The following is a 19,890-nucleotide window of genomic DNA, read 5'->3' as shown; positions in this document are numbered from 1 at the left end:
TAGGTGGACGGGGTATTGTTTAGGGTTTCCCTGACTCCTCGCCTTACAGGTCTGTTGAGTCATGGGTTTCCCCCCATCATAGGGGTACGCCGCTCACCGTCCCCTCTTATGAAGTGTGGTTGACGGGGTGGTGTTTTCCCTCAGCCGCGTCGCATGGGACCCATGTCCGTATTATTTTATCTTTTTTCTGAAAACATTTTAAATAAAAAAAGCGGCTTCTTGTCGTTCCCCCAGGCGGCTTGGAAAAACGGTATCTGGTGTCTTGTTAGACTATCCATTGATGTGTTTTGGGTCTCGACGTGTACATAGTGCTGGCCCTGGGTGTTTCTGATAGGAATCACGCATGAGGCTTGTGCGCCTTGGTTGCTCATCATTAAAACTGCGTTTTATGGGGCAACTGGGATGGAGATTGTCTCTTCTGAGCGCCAGTTTACTAGGTTGTCTCGACGAATTCTCGTTCATATCTGGGGGATGTTAACGGAATAGATCAAAGCATAGGTAGAGGGGTCTCACGCCTTTGGGGTGGGCCACTGAGCGAGGTACGAACGGGACCGTCTGGGTGGCGCCCTCTATAATGTTTTAGATCGACACGCGTACCTACCCCCCCTCCTAGAGTTTGGGATGTCGGCGTGATTAGGGCACGGGACTGGTTCTGGTCACGCTGGTCCAGACGCGTGGCCTGGGATAAACCCTTTTTGAAAACTAAAACACTTGTACTGCGGTATAGCCAGTGTATACCCGCAGGTGTGTTTTGGAGTTTTTTTTCCTGAGGGGTTATAGGAACAACCACCGCATGTTGAACCAAGAGGGTGGTTGATTCCCTGGTGTGTTGGAGCGGAGTCAACTCCCGGGTTACCCGGTTGAGTGTTCCCCTGCACGTTCATGACGTCTGCCAATCATGTCAGCCTTCTCTGCCTCGGCCCCTCTAGAGTGTCGGGGATTTTTTGGTGGAGGCTTTGACATGGTGCTCAACAATGCCAGGATACGCCCCTTCCGCCGGGGTGCTGTTTTCAGTTGACCCCTTTGGCGCCTATCTCATCCGCAGTGCTCCAGGCTCGGGTCAAGTGCCTGCTGCCTGGATTGAGGGATCGGCCTCTTCTGGAGGTTGTGCGCTGCCTGCTCCCGCTGTAGTGTAGCCTCTTGAGTGCTTCGAGTTACAGCCATGCTGACTGCCTGAGTATGCCAGGGTCAGTGAGCCAGGCGGCGTGCTAGTGGGGAGAAGGGCCTGCTCTTGGATGGGCCCTGTCCGAATACGCTGGCGATGTGGGGGGCGGTGTCACTAGTGACCGCCTGGTGAGGTCCTGATGCTGTGGCGTCATTGGCCTCTCCGGGCCCCCTTTTTCCGGGGGGATCCAGTCCCTTCTGGGTCTGGGTCTTCCTTCGCGCTCCGCTGCTACGGCCTTGCCACAGTGTTGAGCTTTGCTCTTGACCCCGTGATTTTGGGGGCGGTAACGAGGTTTGTTCCTTCCGTTCGTTCCCTGGTGGCATGCGGGTTGTGCATGTGCGTAGTCGTGGGGTCAAGCCACGGTCTGCTCGCCCTGTGCGTTGAGTTGCTCGAGTTCCTCTTCGCACGGTCGGATCCGTCTCCCTCCCGTCCTCCAATAGGGAGGGTATCCCTCCATTAGGGAGGGTCGGGGGGCTCGGTCCTCCCCGGTTCTGATGGTTGTGGGGGGCCTCAGTGGGGTACATTTGTCGAGCATCAGCTCCCGCTCAGCTCCCGTTGTGCAGTAGACGCTGAGCGGAAGCTTATACGACATAGAACAGTAGGTTATGAATATAACCGTGTTCTATGAGTATAGTGACGCTCAGCGTCTAGACGCCACTGCTGCCCTTGATCTTGCCTTGTGGTGAAAGATTGAGAAGGAGATGAGTGTGTGGCCACACCCCTGCTTATATAGGTAGCGGGGGTGTGGCCAGACGGATGTTGGTATGTAAAGATACATTTTGTGAGTTTTTATTCAGTGTACAGCACTGGAGTGAGAATATGTGCAGTAGACGCTGAGCGTCACTATACTCATAGAACACGGTTATATTCATAACCTACTGTTACACGTTCAATAACATCAGCATATTTACCCGAGTCGACCGTAGCAAGCATTACTCATTCATATCTCTCACTTCCTTCCTTTGCTCAGAGAGCCCGTACTGAATAGGACCCATTCTGCAATCTGTTAATAAAGTTTTCAATCAGACAAATGTATAGAAAAGCTTTTATTATAACATTCGTTGCAGTAAAATCATTATCCCTTGTTTAGTACTCCTGCGGAGCGCTGGTAATCTACTTGTGGGCCGCGGGGAGCTAACGTTATTAGTAGGGATGCTCGATATTGGCTTTTTTACCGATACCGATATTCCGATATTGTCCAACTCTTAATTTCGATACCGATACCGATACCGATATCAACCGATACCGATATATGCAGGGTTTCCCCCCAAAAAAACTGAATAATTTCAGGTAATTAATAATTTCACTGGATGCATTCAAAAGGCTTTCTAAATGTAAGCATTATCTGTGCAAAATATGATAATTAAAAAAGTAAAAATTAACATTACATATCTCTTGTTGTTGAATTAAACCAACATGCATACTTTTGACAATAAATAAAATAAGAATTGGTTCTTACTTGCTTGCCTGGGTAAATAAAGGTTAAATAAATGTAAAAAAAAAAAAAAAAAAAAAAAATTCTATACTGATATTTTCCGATATCACATTTTACTGCCGATATCGGCCGATAATATCGGTCGGCCGATAATATCGGACATCCCTAGTTATTAGCTTTGTTGTTAATCTCTCGTGAAAATCAATGGCGGACTTCCCGGAAGTAAAAAACGAATAAGCGCTTGCCGATTGGTGGTAAGAACAGCAGGAGGTGGGTGCTAGCGGTATGACGTAATTGGCAGAATCGACTGTCAATCAAAATCGTTCTGTTGTACCTGACGCGACACATGCATTGCAAACTCAGATTATGGAGATATTACTGGAGAACATGGAGCTTTGTTTGAGAGAGATACAGTGAGTGCTGTCTCTTAAACTCTTAAAACTCATTAACTTTTTTGTCTTTTTAGTCAAGTTAGTCTGTTGAAGATGAAAGCCAGTGGGTATTGTATGACTCAGACTTCAGCAATAATCATGAGCATTATAAAATATATAAAAAACACACATGGCATGATGGAATACCATAAACATATTTCTTGATGTTTCCTTTTTTAAGTAAGTAAAGAGGCCTATGTTCATATCGGTGAGCACAATTTGTAACACAAAAAGAGAGACGTGTAGCCTATTTATTTATTTCATATTTTATTTATTCATTTTATTATTATTATTTTATTTGTTGCCATGCCTAAAATAATAGTCAAGCATAGGGCTACATTTTCATAAACAATAATATCATTTTTTGTTATATGGTTATAATAAAAGCTTTTCTATACATTTGTCTGATTGATTGATTGAAAACTTTATTAACAGATTGCAGAATGGGTACAATACAGTACAGCTCAATACAACAACAGTGCTAAGACTGGAGGATGAAGACCAGAAAAAGACTTTTGGCTTTTTTACATAAGGGTCCTCCATTTTCAATTCATCAAAACATTTAGAGACATACAAATATACAGTAGTTTCATAAAAAAAAAAAAAAAAAGTAAAAAAAAAGAAAAAAAAGTTGACTTTTTTTCTTTTTTTGCCACAAATATCGGTATCGGTATCGGCCGATTGTGTTAGTTGAACAATCGGTATCGGCCGCAAATGTTCATATCGGTGCATCCCTAATAATAAATAAATAAGTGCAAAACAAGACAGAAACAGTGAGACAACAATAAGACAGTAAAGTGCAGTGGTTGGGGACATGGATACAATTCTCGAAGTCAACTTCCTGTCTGTTGTTGCTAGGCAACTGCAGCGTGGGGGGAAACTGCCCCGCCTGGTACATTGTGTACGGTTCATTTAGTGCAGAAACGGATCGTTAAAGCGTCAAATTAAAGACTATCAAGCGGAATTTTCTTCAGTCATTCACAATGCCAAAGAGCTGCTGTGTTACGCGTTGTACTAATGACAAAAACAGAAATCCAAATCGCAAGTTTTATACCATCAAGGAGGAAAAAGATAAGCTCCTATCGGTTCGATATTATGCAATTAACGTTAGCTTAGCATGTAGCTACCATGACCACAACACAGAGCGAGTTAGCCGAACGTTAGCCACCAGCCACTTTTTCCTCCGTGATGCATCAGCTGGTATTATATAAAACTTGCGATTTGGATTTCTGTGTTTGTTATTAGTACAAAACGTAACACAGCAGCTTCAATTTGGGTATTCGAGAGTTGGCCATGTCTGTATGTGTTTTGTATGGACATTATGTCAAGTCAATCAGGGGGAGATCTTTGACTCATATCTCGCCTTAGAATCACCAGAAAGGCTTTCTAAATAGTGAAATGCCATGTTGGCCTCAATATTTTCAAAACAAATCGTATGAAAATGTTATGAAATGAACAAGAATGCGATAAAACATGTAATAAAAACGGACCTCAACGCATGCATTTGATGGTAGAAATCCGTATGGTCCCCCTATACCAAGATGGCGGCGGTCTCGTGACATCAGAGTGTCTTTGAGAATACAGCACAGTTCAAGTCCAGAGGTCCAGCCCTAGCAGCTCGCCATAGAGGAGGGGGGGGAGCAGGGGGACACCTGACTCGTTTACCAGGCAAGCTGCTGGGGGGAAGAAGCTGAGTCTATGACGGGACTTTAATGTCTTGGGCAGCCGTAGCCGCCTGCCGTGGGGGAGCATGATGAAGAGGCTGTGACCCGGGTGGACGGGGTCAGCCATAATCAGCCCTCCTCAAGGCCCTGGAGGAATGTAGGGACTCAAGGGAGGGAAGGGGGCAGCCGATCACCCTCTCCGCTGATCGTATCACCCGCTGCAGCTTGGCCTTGTCCCTGACCGTGGCTGCAGGGAACCAGGTGATGATGGAAAGGGTGAGGATGGACTGGATGATGGAGGTGTAGAACTGAGCCATTATGGTCCTCGGCAGCCTTAACTTCCTCAGCTGTCATAGGAAGAACATCCTCCTCCGGACCTTTTTATTGAGAGCAATGGTGTTCAGCTCCCATTTCAGGTCCCGGGAGAGTGTCATGCCGAAGAAGCGGCAGGACTCCACAGAGGCCACCGGGGTGCCTCCCAGAATGATCGGGGTGGGGGGGGCTGCCTTCCACCTGAAATCCACCACCATCTCCACTGTTTTCTGGGCGTTGAGGTCCAGGCTGTTGCAGCTGCACCAGCTCTGCAGCCTCTCGATCTCCCTCCTGTAGGCAGACTCATCCCCCCTGGATATGAGACCCACCAGGGTGGTATCGTCCGCAAACTTCAGGAGTTTGACTGAGGGGTGCAGAGAGACACAGCTGTTGGTGTACACAGGGAGAATAGTAGTGGGGACAGAACGCAGCCCTGTGGGGAGCCAGTACTGATGGACTTGGGATCGGAGATGTTGATTCCCAACTTCACCCGCTGTGACCTGTTGGTCAGGAAGTCCGTAATCCACCTCCAGGTAGAGTCCGGCACCTGCAGTAGGGACATCTGATGCTCCCGGATGTGCAGGAGGATGGTGTTGAAGGCCGAGCTGAAGTCCACCAACAGAATCCTGGCATAGGTCCCTGCAGTGTCCAGGTGTTCCAGAACGTAATGCAGAGCCATGTTCATAGCATCGCCCATGGAACGGTTGGCTCTGTATGCAAACTGCAGGGGGTCTAGAAGAGGGTCTGTGGTGGACTTCAGGTGGGCCAGGACAAGGCGCTCAAAAACCTTCATGACCACAGACGTCAGGGCGACCGGTCTGTAGTCATTAAGGCCTGTGACCTTGGCCTTCTTGGGGACAGGGATGATGGTCGAGGCCTTAACACACACTGGGACCCGACACAGCTCCAGTGAAGTGTTAAAAATGTTAGTAAACACTGGGGACAGCTGGTCGGCGCAGTGCTTCAAGGTGGCAGGTGAAATAGAGATGTGTTCCATAGACTCAGTTGCCCAAATAGTGAAAGGAATAGCAAGACACGGGACCTTTAAACATCTAGCCCAGTGAAGGATCTCAAGGTTTTTCAGTGTATATAATGTAAACTAAATGTATATACTGTAGGTGGATGACAGCACTGCTTATAGCCATCTGAGAACAACACAGAAGCAGAGAGAGAGTGTGTCAGCAGGCAGTGTGTCTCCACGGCGAGCAGGGGTGTGCTCCAAGGTCCTTCGTCATCTTGATAAGCAGTGAAAGTGCAGACAGGCAGGGAGACATCAATTGAACGAACGTTTAATGTGTGTTAAAGGGTGAATAGCAGTTGTCATGACAGCGCGTCACATAGCAACCAGAAGAGGGGCCGGGCCTGTCGTTGCTATGGCGAAGATAATATAACGTGAGGTTTCTTCCGGGTAAAGTTAGACTAAGAAACGAATCACACAGAAGAGAAGAACCATCAGAGACTTTGAGACGGCTCCCTCCTCCCCTCTCTAAGAGGGGGAGGGGGGGGAGCAGCAATGGAGGAGTGCCACGACGACAGGCTTTTGGAATATCAGCCAGGCCGCGATGACCACCCAGCGGGGTGAAAGGAGAGATCATTAGAATAATGATTGTAGTTTCTTTCAAAGACTTTTCAAGGACAATACAAAATGGGTAACATCTGATTACGAGGCTTCTGTTTATGTAATAAACAACGTGTTCCAAGAAAGGTAACATGTCTGACAGTGGTGAATTATTATGATTACGGATTGCATTAAAGGGGAATGACCATGATGTACAGCCAGTATGAGAAGACGTCGGAGAAATAAACACAACGCAGAAACTACACGAGCCAACAGATGAAGAGGTGATAAGTGGCTGATTGTGGTTTGCCAGAATCCAACACCAGGGACTACAACTGAAAACTAGCAACCCTGCTAATGTTGGCATATTTACAGTTTTTTATTTTTATTTATTTGTATTCATTTATAAATGTATAACTGTTGATTGATATGCACTGTCCATGATCAAATAAACTGAGTAAACTAAACTAAACTAAATCACAAGAAGAACAGGAAGTGGACAGACATAGTACAGAATAATCAGAAGAACAGAGCAGGAAGTGGACCGACACAGTACAGAATCACAAGAAGAACAGAACAGGAAGTGGACCGACATAGTACAGAATCATCAGAAGAACAGGACGGGAAGCGGACCGACATAGCTTAATCTGGTGGGAGAACAGAGCGGACCGACTCCCGGTCATGTCTTCTGGGACAACAACAATCCACCATTTTGTCAACAGACAGGGCTGCCGGGCGTCTGTCAGGGATGCGTCTCCTAAGATTCATCTTGACCACCGCTCCGCTCCCTCGCCTCCCATCCATCTGCGTCGGGACGGTAAAGACCTTATCAGTGTTGTTGGTGTCGCTCCAGAAGATTCACTGGCTTCCTCTTCCCGTCTCTCTCAGGACGCCGGGTCAATAGACGACTACACTGCCAACAGATACTGTCGGTACTGTATACAGCATTATTGTACAAATCATACAGAGTTATATGGGTTATATGCAGGTATATTCTGACCAGGGTATCTGCGGGGTATTAAAAAGTATTCAATTAATAATTCTCAATTTATTAAAAAAAAGTCTTACATTTAATTTGCACAGGTATTACATTTTTTGGGGGGCAGCCCGGCTGTCTGGAGATGAAATCATATTAAATATATTTGTATTCAATTTTTTTTCTTTTTTTGCGCCGCCATCTGGAGCTTGTGCGTCCTGTGAGAGCCTGTACGGACCGTGCAATTTAAATTGGCACGCAAGTGCAGTCGCCAGTTCAGTGTCGCTATGTGTTGTTGTTGTTTTTTGCTAGTATGCTTGTGAAATTTGTATTAAATATTGCTCTAAATGGTATTGAAAAGGTCTTAAAAAGTGTTGACATGTAACTTGTTGAAACCTGCAGACAGATTAACTACCTACTCTATTAATAGTATTTGCACACACCCTGCAAACAGATCAACTACCTACTCTATTAATAGTATTTGCAGACACCCTGCAAACAGATCAACTACCTACTCTATTAATAGTATTTGCAGACACCCTGCTAACAGATCACCTACCTACTCTATAAAATGGTAAATGGTGCATTTATATAGCACTTTTATCCAAAGCGCTTTACAATTTGTTCTTCACATTATACGCATGATGTAAACACATGCTCCCACACATTCTCACACCGACGGCGGAGGCAACCATGCAAGGTGCCAACCTGCTCATCGGGCACTTCGACATGCTGCCCGGGAGGAGCGGGAATCGAACTGGGAACTTCCGGATTACCAGGCGACTGCTCTATCTCCCAAGCCTCTATTATTTACTACCTACCTACTCTATTAATAGTATTTGCATGACATGTGACAGTATCACATGTTATTGATTGCAATGGCCTGTTGTGTGCCTACCAAGATGTCTGATGATGATGATGATGATGATGATGATGATGATGATGATGATGATGATGATGATGATGATGATGATGATGATGATGATGATGATGATGGATAGGAAGGGAATAGTAATGCAAACTGCTGTATTTATTCCTATTTTATTTTTTATTTTTCTTCCAACATGGCTGCCCGTAACCATTGGTAACCACTTTTCGAAAAAGAAAATGCCTAATTCCTGTGCAGTGGTAAAGCAGGTGAAACACTGAAAGCATGATATTACTGTTCCACTGTGACCTGTTTACAACACACCAATATTATAATCTTTTTGTTGCTATATTTCTTGTTGCTATATTTGTTGCAATACATTTTTTGTTGCTATATATTTATTTTATAGCCAGTTTAATCACCTGTACATTGTATATTACAATTGTTACATTTGCACTCTGGTTGGATGGCAAACTTATTTTTGTTGTACTGTACTTGTGCTGCATGATGACAATACATTTTAATCTAATTGTATTTAATTTAATAAAATGTACACATAGCAACCGTTGTCTCTTCCAACAGGGAGGACAAATTGAGCATCCTAGACATTCTGTGACAGGTCGGGCTGTACCGAATAGTTCGAAGCTTCGAAGCTTCGTTCATAATGTTGACAATCGAATTCTAAATCAACATTCGAATTAGTATTATATATTATTTTTATATATATATATATATATATATATATATATATATATATATATATATATATATATATATATATATATATTTTGTATGTGTCTATTCATTCTGTTTAAACCAATGGGTTTTTTCTTCACAGTTGCAGATAAAGATTAGGCTACAGTAATATTATAGTATTATACTATTATAGTATATGACTCATCATAAAAATTGAAATTAAGAATTTATCATAAATGATGTAGCCTATCTGCATCCGCTTGGCGCTCGGCGCTCCATCAAGACGTCACCATCACTTTCGTACCAACCGTGCCCTTAATGGATTATTTACGTTGACTAAACTGATGAGTTATATTCATTAAAGAAAGTTGATTTAATACAAAAAATTGTAATTTAATCAGATTAATCACTTTATTCAAATTGAGGATTTAGTTTGAGGATATTTATCACAAGAAGAACAGAACAGGAAGTGGACCGACATAGTACAGAATAATCAGAATAACAGGACGGGAAGCGGACCGACATAGTGCGTCTTAATCTGGTGGGAGAACAGAGCAAATTAAAAAAAAAAAATTGGATTACGTCATAAGATATGACAACAGACATTCGAAGCTTCATTCGAATACTTCAATAGAAGCTTTGAATGTTAAAAAATGACATTCGGTACAGCCCTAGTGACAGGCCTCTACTGTGTTGTAGGACGGCATGGGGAATCTGCAGCTGAAGAAAGATGGGATCCGTCTGGAGGGAATCTCTGAGGTCCTCCTGCCCCTCTACGTAAAGGAGATCCAGTCCAGGAGGGTAAGTTGCCCCCCTTTCAAACCTCAAAGAGGCCATGGATCAATACGGCAAGACGGAAGGCTGAACCGCGAACGACCGGCGTGGACGTCGGCTGGTGAAAAAGAGCTGTGAGATAAACCTGTGACAGCAGGAGATCTCTGTTCTGGAGGAAGTGTGATTGAGATACACCTGTGACAGCAGGAGATCTCTGTTCTGGAGGAAGTGTAATTGAGATAAACCTGTGACAGCAGGAGATGAATCAAGAATCAAGACGTGTATTTGTCACATACATACCAGGGCATACAGTGAAATGCGGGTGGTCATGCCCGCATTGATTGTGCAAAATACAATAATAAAAATAGGCATAGAAAAAAAAAAAAAAATAGGTAAGACACAAGATGTGCATGATAAAAAAAAAATACATGCTAAGTTCCTGAGAAACTGGTTCCTATGTACACTACTATACAATATAGTGTTGTCAAAAATATCGAAAAATCGATACATATTGATTCTGAATATTTAAAACGGTTTCAATACTCATTTCCCGAAATATTGATATTTAATTATTCATAAAAAAAATTTAAATTTAAATTGTATAAGGAAGTTGCATTGTTCATTTCAATACCTGATTTTTTTTTTTTTTTTTTACATTTTAAGATTGAACCTTTTCCCCTGTGGTATCGAAAATGGTATCGAATATCGATACTTTTCTTCTTTTTTTTAAAATTATTATTGATCTTTTTCCCCCTCCTTTTTCTTCCGATTTTCTCCCATCCCAATGTTAGTCGTTATGCCAATTCCCAATCCCCTTCCTGGTCGCTGCGCACTTACCCCCCACAGTCGGTCTGGGAGAGTGGAGGCTACCACATGCTTCCTCCGACACACGTCCAGCCAATCAACCGCTTCTTTTCACCTGGCAGCGCGGATTCTCACTGAGAGGGCGTAGCGTGTGGAAGGATCACACTATCCCACTTAGATCCTATTTGCGCTTAGCAGGCGCCCCGACCGAACTGTAGGAGTCGCTGTTTACAACGACCCGGACCCACCCCGCCAGCTTCTCCCACCCTCTAATACTGCCAATTGTATTAGTGTGAATGGCCAGCCAAGCTGGTGACAACCCCGGAGCTGTGAGCTGGATTCGAACAGGCGAATCCAGCCGCTCCGGGGTTGGTGACGAACGCAATCTCCGTTACGCCACCTGACCTCCCTGAATATCGATACTTTTCAAGGTATCGTATCGAAGTTCGAAATTCCAGTATCGTGACAACACTAATACAATATACAATTTACTATTTTAACTCCGCCATTTTATACTTAATGTATCTAAACTATAATACTATACAATACCTCCTTCCTTTAACCCTTAGAAGTCAACGGGGCCTATTGCTCCCGTGGGCGGAGAACAAAAGAATTAGAATCTCTCACAAATGCTCAGGAAGTCCCGTTTTTCAAAAATCTGTAAAAATAGCACAAAGACAATTTCGAGTGCATAATAGTGTAATCTATATGTATCCTTACTTGCTAAACATAATACGACTTGTAAATATGTTTAATTCTTGCTCAATTGTATAGTTCTAAATATCCCTGTATTCCCCCGAAACTACAACGCGTCACGTACATGCACGCGCGCACACACACACAGCGCATAGGTGTTAATCACTGAGTGATCTAATATGCATATTCTTCAGCGCGAGAGGGGGGGGGGGGTTGTGTTTCTCACTGTCTGTCGTTGATAATAATAGTCCTGCAGTTCGCAGTTCATTCATTCACGGTGATGACAGCTCTCTAGTCTAGAGTAGAGAGGTGGCCTGTTACTGTTCCATGATTTTCATTCGGCGCTTCAGCTCACCTCGCAGAGCAGTGGTCCCGTGCTACTGCGGTCCGTTCTTGACGAGTTCGAATCCCATTCAATCTTTTTTTTTTAACGTGATTTTTTTTTACACATGTATTCTTTACTGTACTGATACAATAGTGCATATTCAGAGAGAGATATAGGGAGAGGCAGCGTCGAGACGAAACTTGTGTCGAGTCTGCTTCTATGTGCAACAGAAACTCCTGAACGAGTATACCGAGGCGCTTTGTGAAGGAAAGATGACGTCGTCTCTCTCTCTCTCTCTCTCTCTCTCTCTCTCTCTCTCTCTCTCTCTCTCTCTCTCTCTCTCTCTCTCTCTCTCTTCTCTCTCTCTCTCTCTCTCTCTCTCTCTCTCTCTCTCTCTCTTCTCTCTCTCTCTCTCTCTCTCTCTCTCTCTCTCTCTCTTTCACTCTCTCTTTCTCTCTCTCTCTCTCTCTCTCTCTCTCTCTCTCTCTCTCTCTCTCTCTCTCTCTCTCTCTCTCTCTCCTTCAAATGGGCTTTATTGACATAGGAAACATACGTTTACATTGTCAAAGCCAAACAAAACAACTATTTGCACAGCCATTTGAAATCTACAGTTACACATTTACATTTACATCTAGTAATTTAGCTAACGCTTTTATCCAAAGCGACTTACAAGTTCTGTACGACAAGTCATCAGGAAGGGCACAACTCTATCAGCTGAGTAACTAACAATGTTCATCAAAGTGTTGAGTGCTACAGTGTAGGTTAGTACATTAGGACAAGTGCATGACAGTAAGGTTAGTTAGGGTTGGATTTGAATGTGTGTTGTTTGCAGTGATGCCACAGATTACTTGTAAAAGTAATATGATTACTGATTACTGATTACTCCTTTAAAAAGTAATCTTAGTTACTTTACTGATTACTTGATTATCAGAGTAACTTAGTTACTTTGAAAGTAACTAGGTTACGAAGTCGTCCCCCCTGCTGCTGCCACAACATAAGAATGACAAAAAAAATTTAGTAAAATGTACTCAATTTGAGTAAAATGTACTAATAGGGCAGGTATGCCTATCTTGCTATCTATAGATCTATAGATTTCACAAAAGATAAATGGTCAATAACACCACATGTAGGCTGATATGTAGCCTACCTTTGAGGCCTGCCCCATTCAGATATGGTTCTACGTTATTATTATTTATTATTGTGTGAATGAATGAATGAATGAATGAATGAATGAATGAATGAATGAATGAATGAATGAATGAATGAATGAAAACTTTATTTAACAGATTGCAGAATGGGTACAATACAGTACGGCTCAATACACACAATTGTTAAGGGGATGCAGACCAGAGAAAGACGTTTGTCTTGTTTCCATCAGGGTCCCCCATTTTCAATTCATATAGACATTTATGACATACACAACATACATGACATTTATGGCATAGGGACATATAGGTATTTAGTACTGATACATTTGTGACATAAGCGGTATTCAAATATACAGTACTGTTACCCCTAGATCCTGACAGAGTATATACATATGATGGGGAGGGGACTGTACATTAGGAGGGGGTGGGTGGGTGGGAGGGAGGGAAATATATATACGGCGGGGAGGGAATATATATACTGCAGTGTTGTCAGTGTGCTACTGACAACCTACATACTGCAGTATGGTGTTCCATGTTCATGGAATAGTGCAATGCAAAATATGTTTAACTCAAAGGTGGACCATACTGTTTGGCTGGTGGTGCAGCTCCGAGTCCTGTAGAAGTCGATGGTCGTGCTGTGCAGCTGCTGTATATTCCATATGCGGTAGACAGTATTTTGTTTCCTCCGCAAAGTGAATGTTTTTTTCACCCGGCTTAACAAACGTTAAGTAGACTAGTGAACTTCCAGTGCTGCAAGAAAGCGTTACGAGCGCGAGCTTCTCCCTGCTAGCGCGCAGTTTAGGTCAGGCTGAAAATAACAATAACAGCCGCGCCCACCAGCATGGATCAACACGCGAGGTTACGTGCTCAGACACGCTTTGAAAACGTGACATGTGACGTCACTCCCAAAGAGAAGTAAACAGCTCTAAGCGTATTTTTGACTGTCGAAAACGAAATAAAATACTGTATTCCGCCTGCATTATGAATTTATGATGAGATAGTAACGAAATAGTAATGCACAGCCACTTGGACAAGTAACTGCAATTAGATTACTGGCTTTTAAAGATTAACGCGTTAGATTACCATTTTCGCGGAAAAGTAATCAGATTACAATAACGCGTTACTTAGTAACGCGTTAGTGGCATCACTGGTTGTTTGTCTCTCTCTCTCTCTCTCTCTCTCTCTCTCTCTCTCTCTCTCTCTCTCTCTCTGAAGGGCTCTCTGAAGGGCTTTATTGAGGAAGGGCACACCTCTATCAGCTGAGTAACAATGTTCATCAAAGTGTTGAGTGCTACAGTGTAGGTTAGTATATTAGGACAAGTGCATACCTACATGTATGACCTATATCTAGCTACTACTTTTGGATATGAGAATTTTTTCAATACCCAACTATGTAGTGGCCGCTTGTCGCTAGGCTAGGCCTCCTGCTGGGTCCATTCACTGGAATAACAAAGGAATGACTGGGCCTTTGCTCAGGTGTGAAATGGTGCTAGTGACAATGATCACATTGAATTCTGGGAGTGTAGTTCTCTCATCAGATAGCTGAATGAACTTGGATCTAGTTCAAAGTCCTATACTGAAAAGGTGTTAGGATTTTACCAGAATGTTTGATAGGACATTGATTGAAAACTATCGTCTCAAATTTGACAATTGATGGCTTATTTTGAAGGTATGAATCTGTAATTTTATATTATGTAACAAAAAAAAAGGGGGAAATTCTCAGGAGGAGGCGCTATTTAGGTTAGACTTCTAAGGGTTTTAAAGTGACTTTTCCATTTTTTAAAGTGACATTTCGTTTAAAGTGATTGTTTTAGCGGTTGCAGCATACGTGTTGTGTTTGTGTGTATGTGTATGTGTGTGTGTGTGTGTGTGTGTGTGTGTGTGTGTGTGTGTGTGTGTGTGTGTGTGTGTGTGTGTGTGTGTGTGTGTGTGTGTGCTCATGTGTATTTGTGAGTGGAGAGTTCAGTGTTCAGTGTTCTGATGGCCTGGGCCGAATAAGCTGAGTCTGAGTCTCTGTTCTTGTTGCGTATATATAGGCGCTTGCCTGACCACAGCAGCTTGAACAGGCTGTTGTTGGGGTGGTGAGGGTCTTTCATTATTCTGCAGGCTCTGGATTTGCACCTCCTGTTATATAAGTCCTGCAGGGGTGATTTTTTTTCTATTTTTCTCCCATCCCAATTACCCGCTGTGCCAATTCTCCCCTCCCCTGTCTTGAACGTTGCTCGCATATGCCCCCCACTGGCCGGTTGTAGGGAGGATAGAAGCCTTGGATCACGTGTCCCCTCCGATACACGAGGAGGCAGCCTGTCACATCTTTTCACCTGCCAGCGCGGACTCTCATTGGCGAGGTGTAACGTGTGGGAGGCTCACACTACCCCAGCCATTTCCTGTCTCTGCTGTGCAGGCGTCCCCAACCGATGTGTAGGAGTCGCTGTCCACAACCACCCATCGACTACCACCCACTAACCCTGCTAATTGAATTAGTATGACGACTGGCCCAAGCCGGAGGCAACACCGACAGCCGGAGTCGAACCCGGTGTCTCTTGCGTTGGTGATGAGCGCAATGTCCGCTGCACCACCCAGCCGCCCAGAATCTATGTGTGTTGACCATGTCAGGTCCTCTATGATGCGGACTCCCAGGTACCTGAAACTACTCACCCTGTCCAAGATAGCCCCGTTTATCCACAGTGGCGTGTGTGTCCCCTGCTGTATTTTCCTAAAATCCACAATCAACTCCTTGGTTTTACCAATGTTCAGGAGCAGGCTGTTGTCCTGACACCAGCGTGCCAGTTCATCAACCTCCTCCCGATAGGCCTTCTCGTCATTGTTAGAGATCAGCCCCACCACCACCGTGTCGTCCGCAAACTTCACTATGGAGTTGAAAGCTGAACTATAGTCAATGAACAGCAATCTCACATCTCGCATCTCTGATCTGGAGGAAGCGTGATTGATTCATTAACAGCAAAGACCTACTTCCTCTGAGGCACTGACTCCATGACTCACATATTTCTGTCTCTCTCTCCCTCTCCCTCTCCCTCTCCCTCTCTCTCTCCCTCTACCTCTCCCTCTCTCTCTCTCTCAGTCTTTCTCTCTCTATCTCTCTCTCTCTCTCTCTCTCTCTCTCTCTATCTCTCTCTCTCTCTCTCTCTCTGTCTCTCTCTCTCTCTCTCTCTCTCTCTCTCTGTCTCTCTCTCTCTCTGTGTCCTCTCCTCCTCGCTCATTTCCTGACGTCCTCCAAGGCTCTGTATCAGGGCCTCCCATCAGCCTGATAATAGGCTGCTTCTCTGGCTGCTCACAGGCTCACATGCAGCCCCTGCTGGAGATTACAGCGGGACCAGAGATCCCTGCTGGATCTTCCGCCTCTTCCTCTTACCCTCCTCCTCTTTCTCCCACCCCCCTCCTCCTCTTTGATGTCCAGTAGATTAACCAACACGGCTCCACTACAAAGTTGGTACAAATAATTCTTTCTCTCTCTCTCTCTCTCTCTCTCTCTCTCTCTCTCTCTCTCTCTCTCTCTCTCTCTCTCTCTCTCTCTCTCTCTCTCTCTCTCTCTCTCTCTCTCTCTCTCTCTCTCTCTCTCTCCCACACGGACGCCCCCAGTTGGATCGTTCCCCTTTTCAGTGATTAGGCACAGCGCAGAAAGCAATCCCAGTCGCACTAAAAACCTTAAAGGAAAACTCCAACATTTTGGGAAATTAGCTTATTTGGCATCTACCCTGGAGTTAGACAAGAAGATACATACCCTTTTCTTCTCTGTGCATGCAGTAGGAGTAGGAAGAGACGCACCGTTAGCCTAGCTTAGCGTCAGTCACTGGAAGTAGGTTCCTCCATTAGCCTAGTTCCAAACGTCTTCCTACTCCTACTGCATGCACAGAGAAGAAAAAGGTATGCATTAGTGATGTTAAGATTCACTGATTCGCATCGGTGCACCGGCATAAACGTTCAAGATGCGAATGCATCGGTGGGAAAAATGCGCATCGGCTACAATTCAGGTTGAACTCGCGATGCATCTGTTGTTAGCGTCTTTGCATCGGTCAAAACTGATTCATTCATATAATTTCCTCTCATCCACTTCTGTCAGCAGTGCACACAGCAGAGACGATCTTTGCTTCGCTACTACGGAAGGCGATAGCCGCGTCACAGTTATCAACAAACAGAGAAGTCGAGACATGAATTGAATTGACCAACTGGCTAACGTTAGCCGCTGTTAGCCGTTCAGCTAACGTTAAACTATCTAACTAACTAACGTGACTCCGCAAACACCAGTTCCATTAGTGAGGAAATGGGGGGGGGGGGGGGGGGGTATATTGACAACGCTTGACAACAGGTTCAAAGATAACTTCACATTTATTGGCAATATCGCTTCCTCCAGGTTCCAACTGTGTTGACAAAATGCCATCATGTTGTGGTTAGCTATGGAACATCAGAACGCTCAAACGCGCGCTCTCTCTCTCTCTCTACGTTCAATGATTAAAAGTGGCCAAACGTTACAATATAAATACTAACTGGATAGTTGATGATAAACATTTAATTTCATTATCTGAAATATTATAAAATCATTAAGTCTGCTATAAGCCATTATCCCTTTGTGTGTGATTATTATTGTCTCACAGTAGTGTGGATATATAAATAGTGTGTGTGTGTTTTTAGCTAAAGTGGATAGAAAACACAATACTGTGCAAAAGTCTTAGGCACCCAAGAGTTTTTATATAAATTGTCTTACAGTAGATTATTTTATTTTTAATAATAATATAAGCTGCATATAAGGAATACAACCAAATCCTCTGTCATACCATAAAATTGTATCATTATTTTGCATCGTGTTGAATCGCATCGTATCGCCCCGAATCGCATTATGTTGAATCAAATCGTATCGAATCGTATCGTATCTCAACAGGGGTGAATCGTATCGCATCGCATCTCCCGGTACTTCAAATGTATCGTTAATGTATCGTATCGTTGGCACCGTATCGAGATGCGCATCGCATCGGCCTCAGTGATGGAGATGCACATCCCTATATGCATCTTCTTGTCTAACTCCAGGGTTCCCAAAATGTTGGAGTGTTAAGATACATACCTTTTTCTTCTCTGTGCATGCAGTAGGAGTAGGAAGACGCGCACCGTTAGCCTAGCTTAGCGTCAGTCACTGGAAGTAGGTTCCTCCATTAGCCTAGTTCCCAACGTCTTCCTACTCCTACTGCATGCACAGAGAAGAAAAAGGTATGTATCTTCTTGTCTAACTCCAGGGTAGATGGCAAATAAGCTAATTTCCCAAAATGTTGGAGTTTTCCTTTAACTAATGTAATGTTATCTGCTAACTCTAACTAAGCTAACCTGCTAACGCGCCATGGGGAGCGGCGTACTGGCTCATGTTAGGCAGGGCATCACGGAGAGTGGCGTACTGGCTCATGTTAGGCAGGGCGTCACAGGGAGCAGCGTACTGGCTCATGTTAGGCAGGGCGTCACGGGGAGCGGCGTACTGGCTCATGTTAGGCAGGCCATGCATTATGCAGCAGCTTAGGCCTCTGCGGTGGATATTCATGTCCTCGGCTACAGTCCACCTGTCGCTGCTCTGGTCGTAGCGCTCCGCGTTGGAGGTGGTGTTGAAGCCATTGGATCTATATCTAATATAATCCAAGTGCAGGTCGTCCAACACCCCGAAGCCAAAGTCGCTGTGGGGGGTGAGCATGGTGGGCAGGGCGCGCCAGGAGTCAGTCAAGGGGCTGTAGGCCTCCGCGCTACGCAGGTCGTTTACTCTGTCAAACCCTCCCACCTGAGGACAGGACACATGAGAGGAATGTTTTAGTGTGTGTCTCAGGTAGACAGGCAGGCAGACACGTTATTAATCCACTTAGGGAAATGAGGGCGTCACAGCAGCATTGCAAGTCAAATGATACATATCTATAAAAATATCTAGTATAAAGCGTTTGTCTCTGTGTGCACCTACCTTGTCCTCCGTACGCAGCGACTCCTACTCTGCTACGCCTGCTGCTTATGGGGGCGATCAGAGTCCACTAGGGGTGTAACGGTACGCGGATACGTACTGTACCGCCTCAATGTGGTCCTCCGGTACAGTACGGGCTGTGCACCGAGCGATTGCAATGGTAATATGGTATGGAACCTTTTTTTGCTGAACTTAAATCCCCCCGGCCCTAATATAACGTGCACAACTAACCGGATGTAGTTTGTTCATTCCACGCAGCGCGCAGCTTCACTGAACGAGAGCTGTAATTCAGAATAGCATAGCATATTAGCCTTAGTATGGCGAGTCAATACTAACTGACAAGCCAGTTATTGTTCAACTTTATTGTGAACTTTATCACGCATTTGAAACGGCATCACCCGAATGTGAATATCACTGTCTGGTACACGGAAAAAACATATCCTAGTGCAAACCCAGCTCCCCGTTGCAATCCGTTGCATTCAAGCAGCATCTCGCTATTAATTCACACCGGGCCAAAGCAATAACAAACGCCATATGTGTTTTTATAGCAGCAGATCTGCGACCATACTCCGTTGTCGAGAACACTGGGTTTAAGCACATGTTAAAAGTAATATAGCCCGCTATCTAGTTCCCTCTCGTCATTAGGGGGACCCTGATGTAAACAAGACAAACGTCTTTCTCTGGTCTGCATCCCCTTAACAATTGTGTGTATTGAGCCGTACTGTATTGTACACATTCTGCAATCTGTTAAATAAATATATCTGCTATATAATAATCTTCAGATTTACTTAAGTGTTATTAGTAGGTTACAGCAGTAAGCATTAGTTTGCTCAGTCAATTATGGCCAATTCGTTTTATATTGTTTAATACAGTTAAATAAATAGATAAATGAAAAGCAATTTTTTTATGATTTCTGATTCTGAATGATACCAATCGCTTAGTTTTTAATGTGAACGTTCCTTGGGTTCATCTACCACCCGTGTGTTCCTCAGTTCCACCCACCTTGCCGTGGAGCGCTGCGGCGCCGGCTTTGCTCCTGTGCTGCAGCATGGGTGAAATCACTGTCCACTGGTTGGTTTCAAGCTTGTAGCGCT

At 44.3% G+C, this 19,890-nt stretch overlaps 1 protein-coding gene across 1 annotated transcript in view; it reads left to right on the top strand.

The window, feature by feature from the left end:
- The window catches only part of LOC311226705 (zeta-sarcoglycan-like), a gene marked incomplete at both ends in the record, with an annotated part of 330,059 nt that overhangs the window by 51,373 nt on the left and 258,796 nt on the right, over positions 1-19,890 (top strand). Inside the window, one exon of the mRNA XM_084312117.1 lies at positions 9,805-9,906. Within this exon, the coding sequence (XP_084168243.1) occupies positions 9,805-9,906 (102 nt within the window). The remainder of the gene's footprint in view (positions 1-9,804; positions 9,907-19,890) is intronic.

This window comes from Notolepis coatsorum, assembly GCF_963971535.1.
Source record: "Notolepis coatsorum genome assembly, chromosome: 4".
Lineage (NCBI taxonomy): Eukaryota > Metazoa > Chordata > Actinopteri > Aulopiformes > Paralepididae > Notolepis > Notolepis coatsorum.
This window is presented reverse-complemented; position numbering and strand designations above follow the sequence as displayed.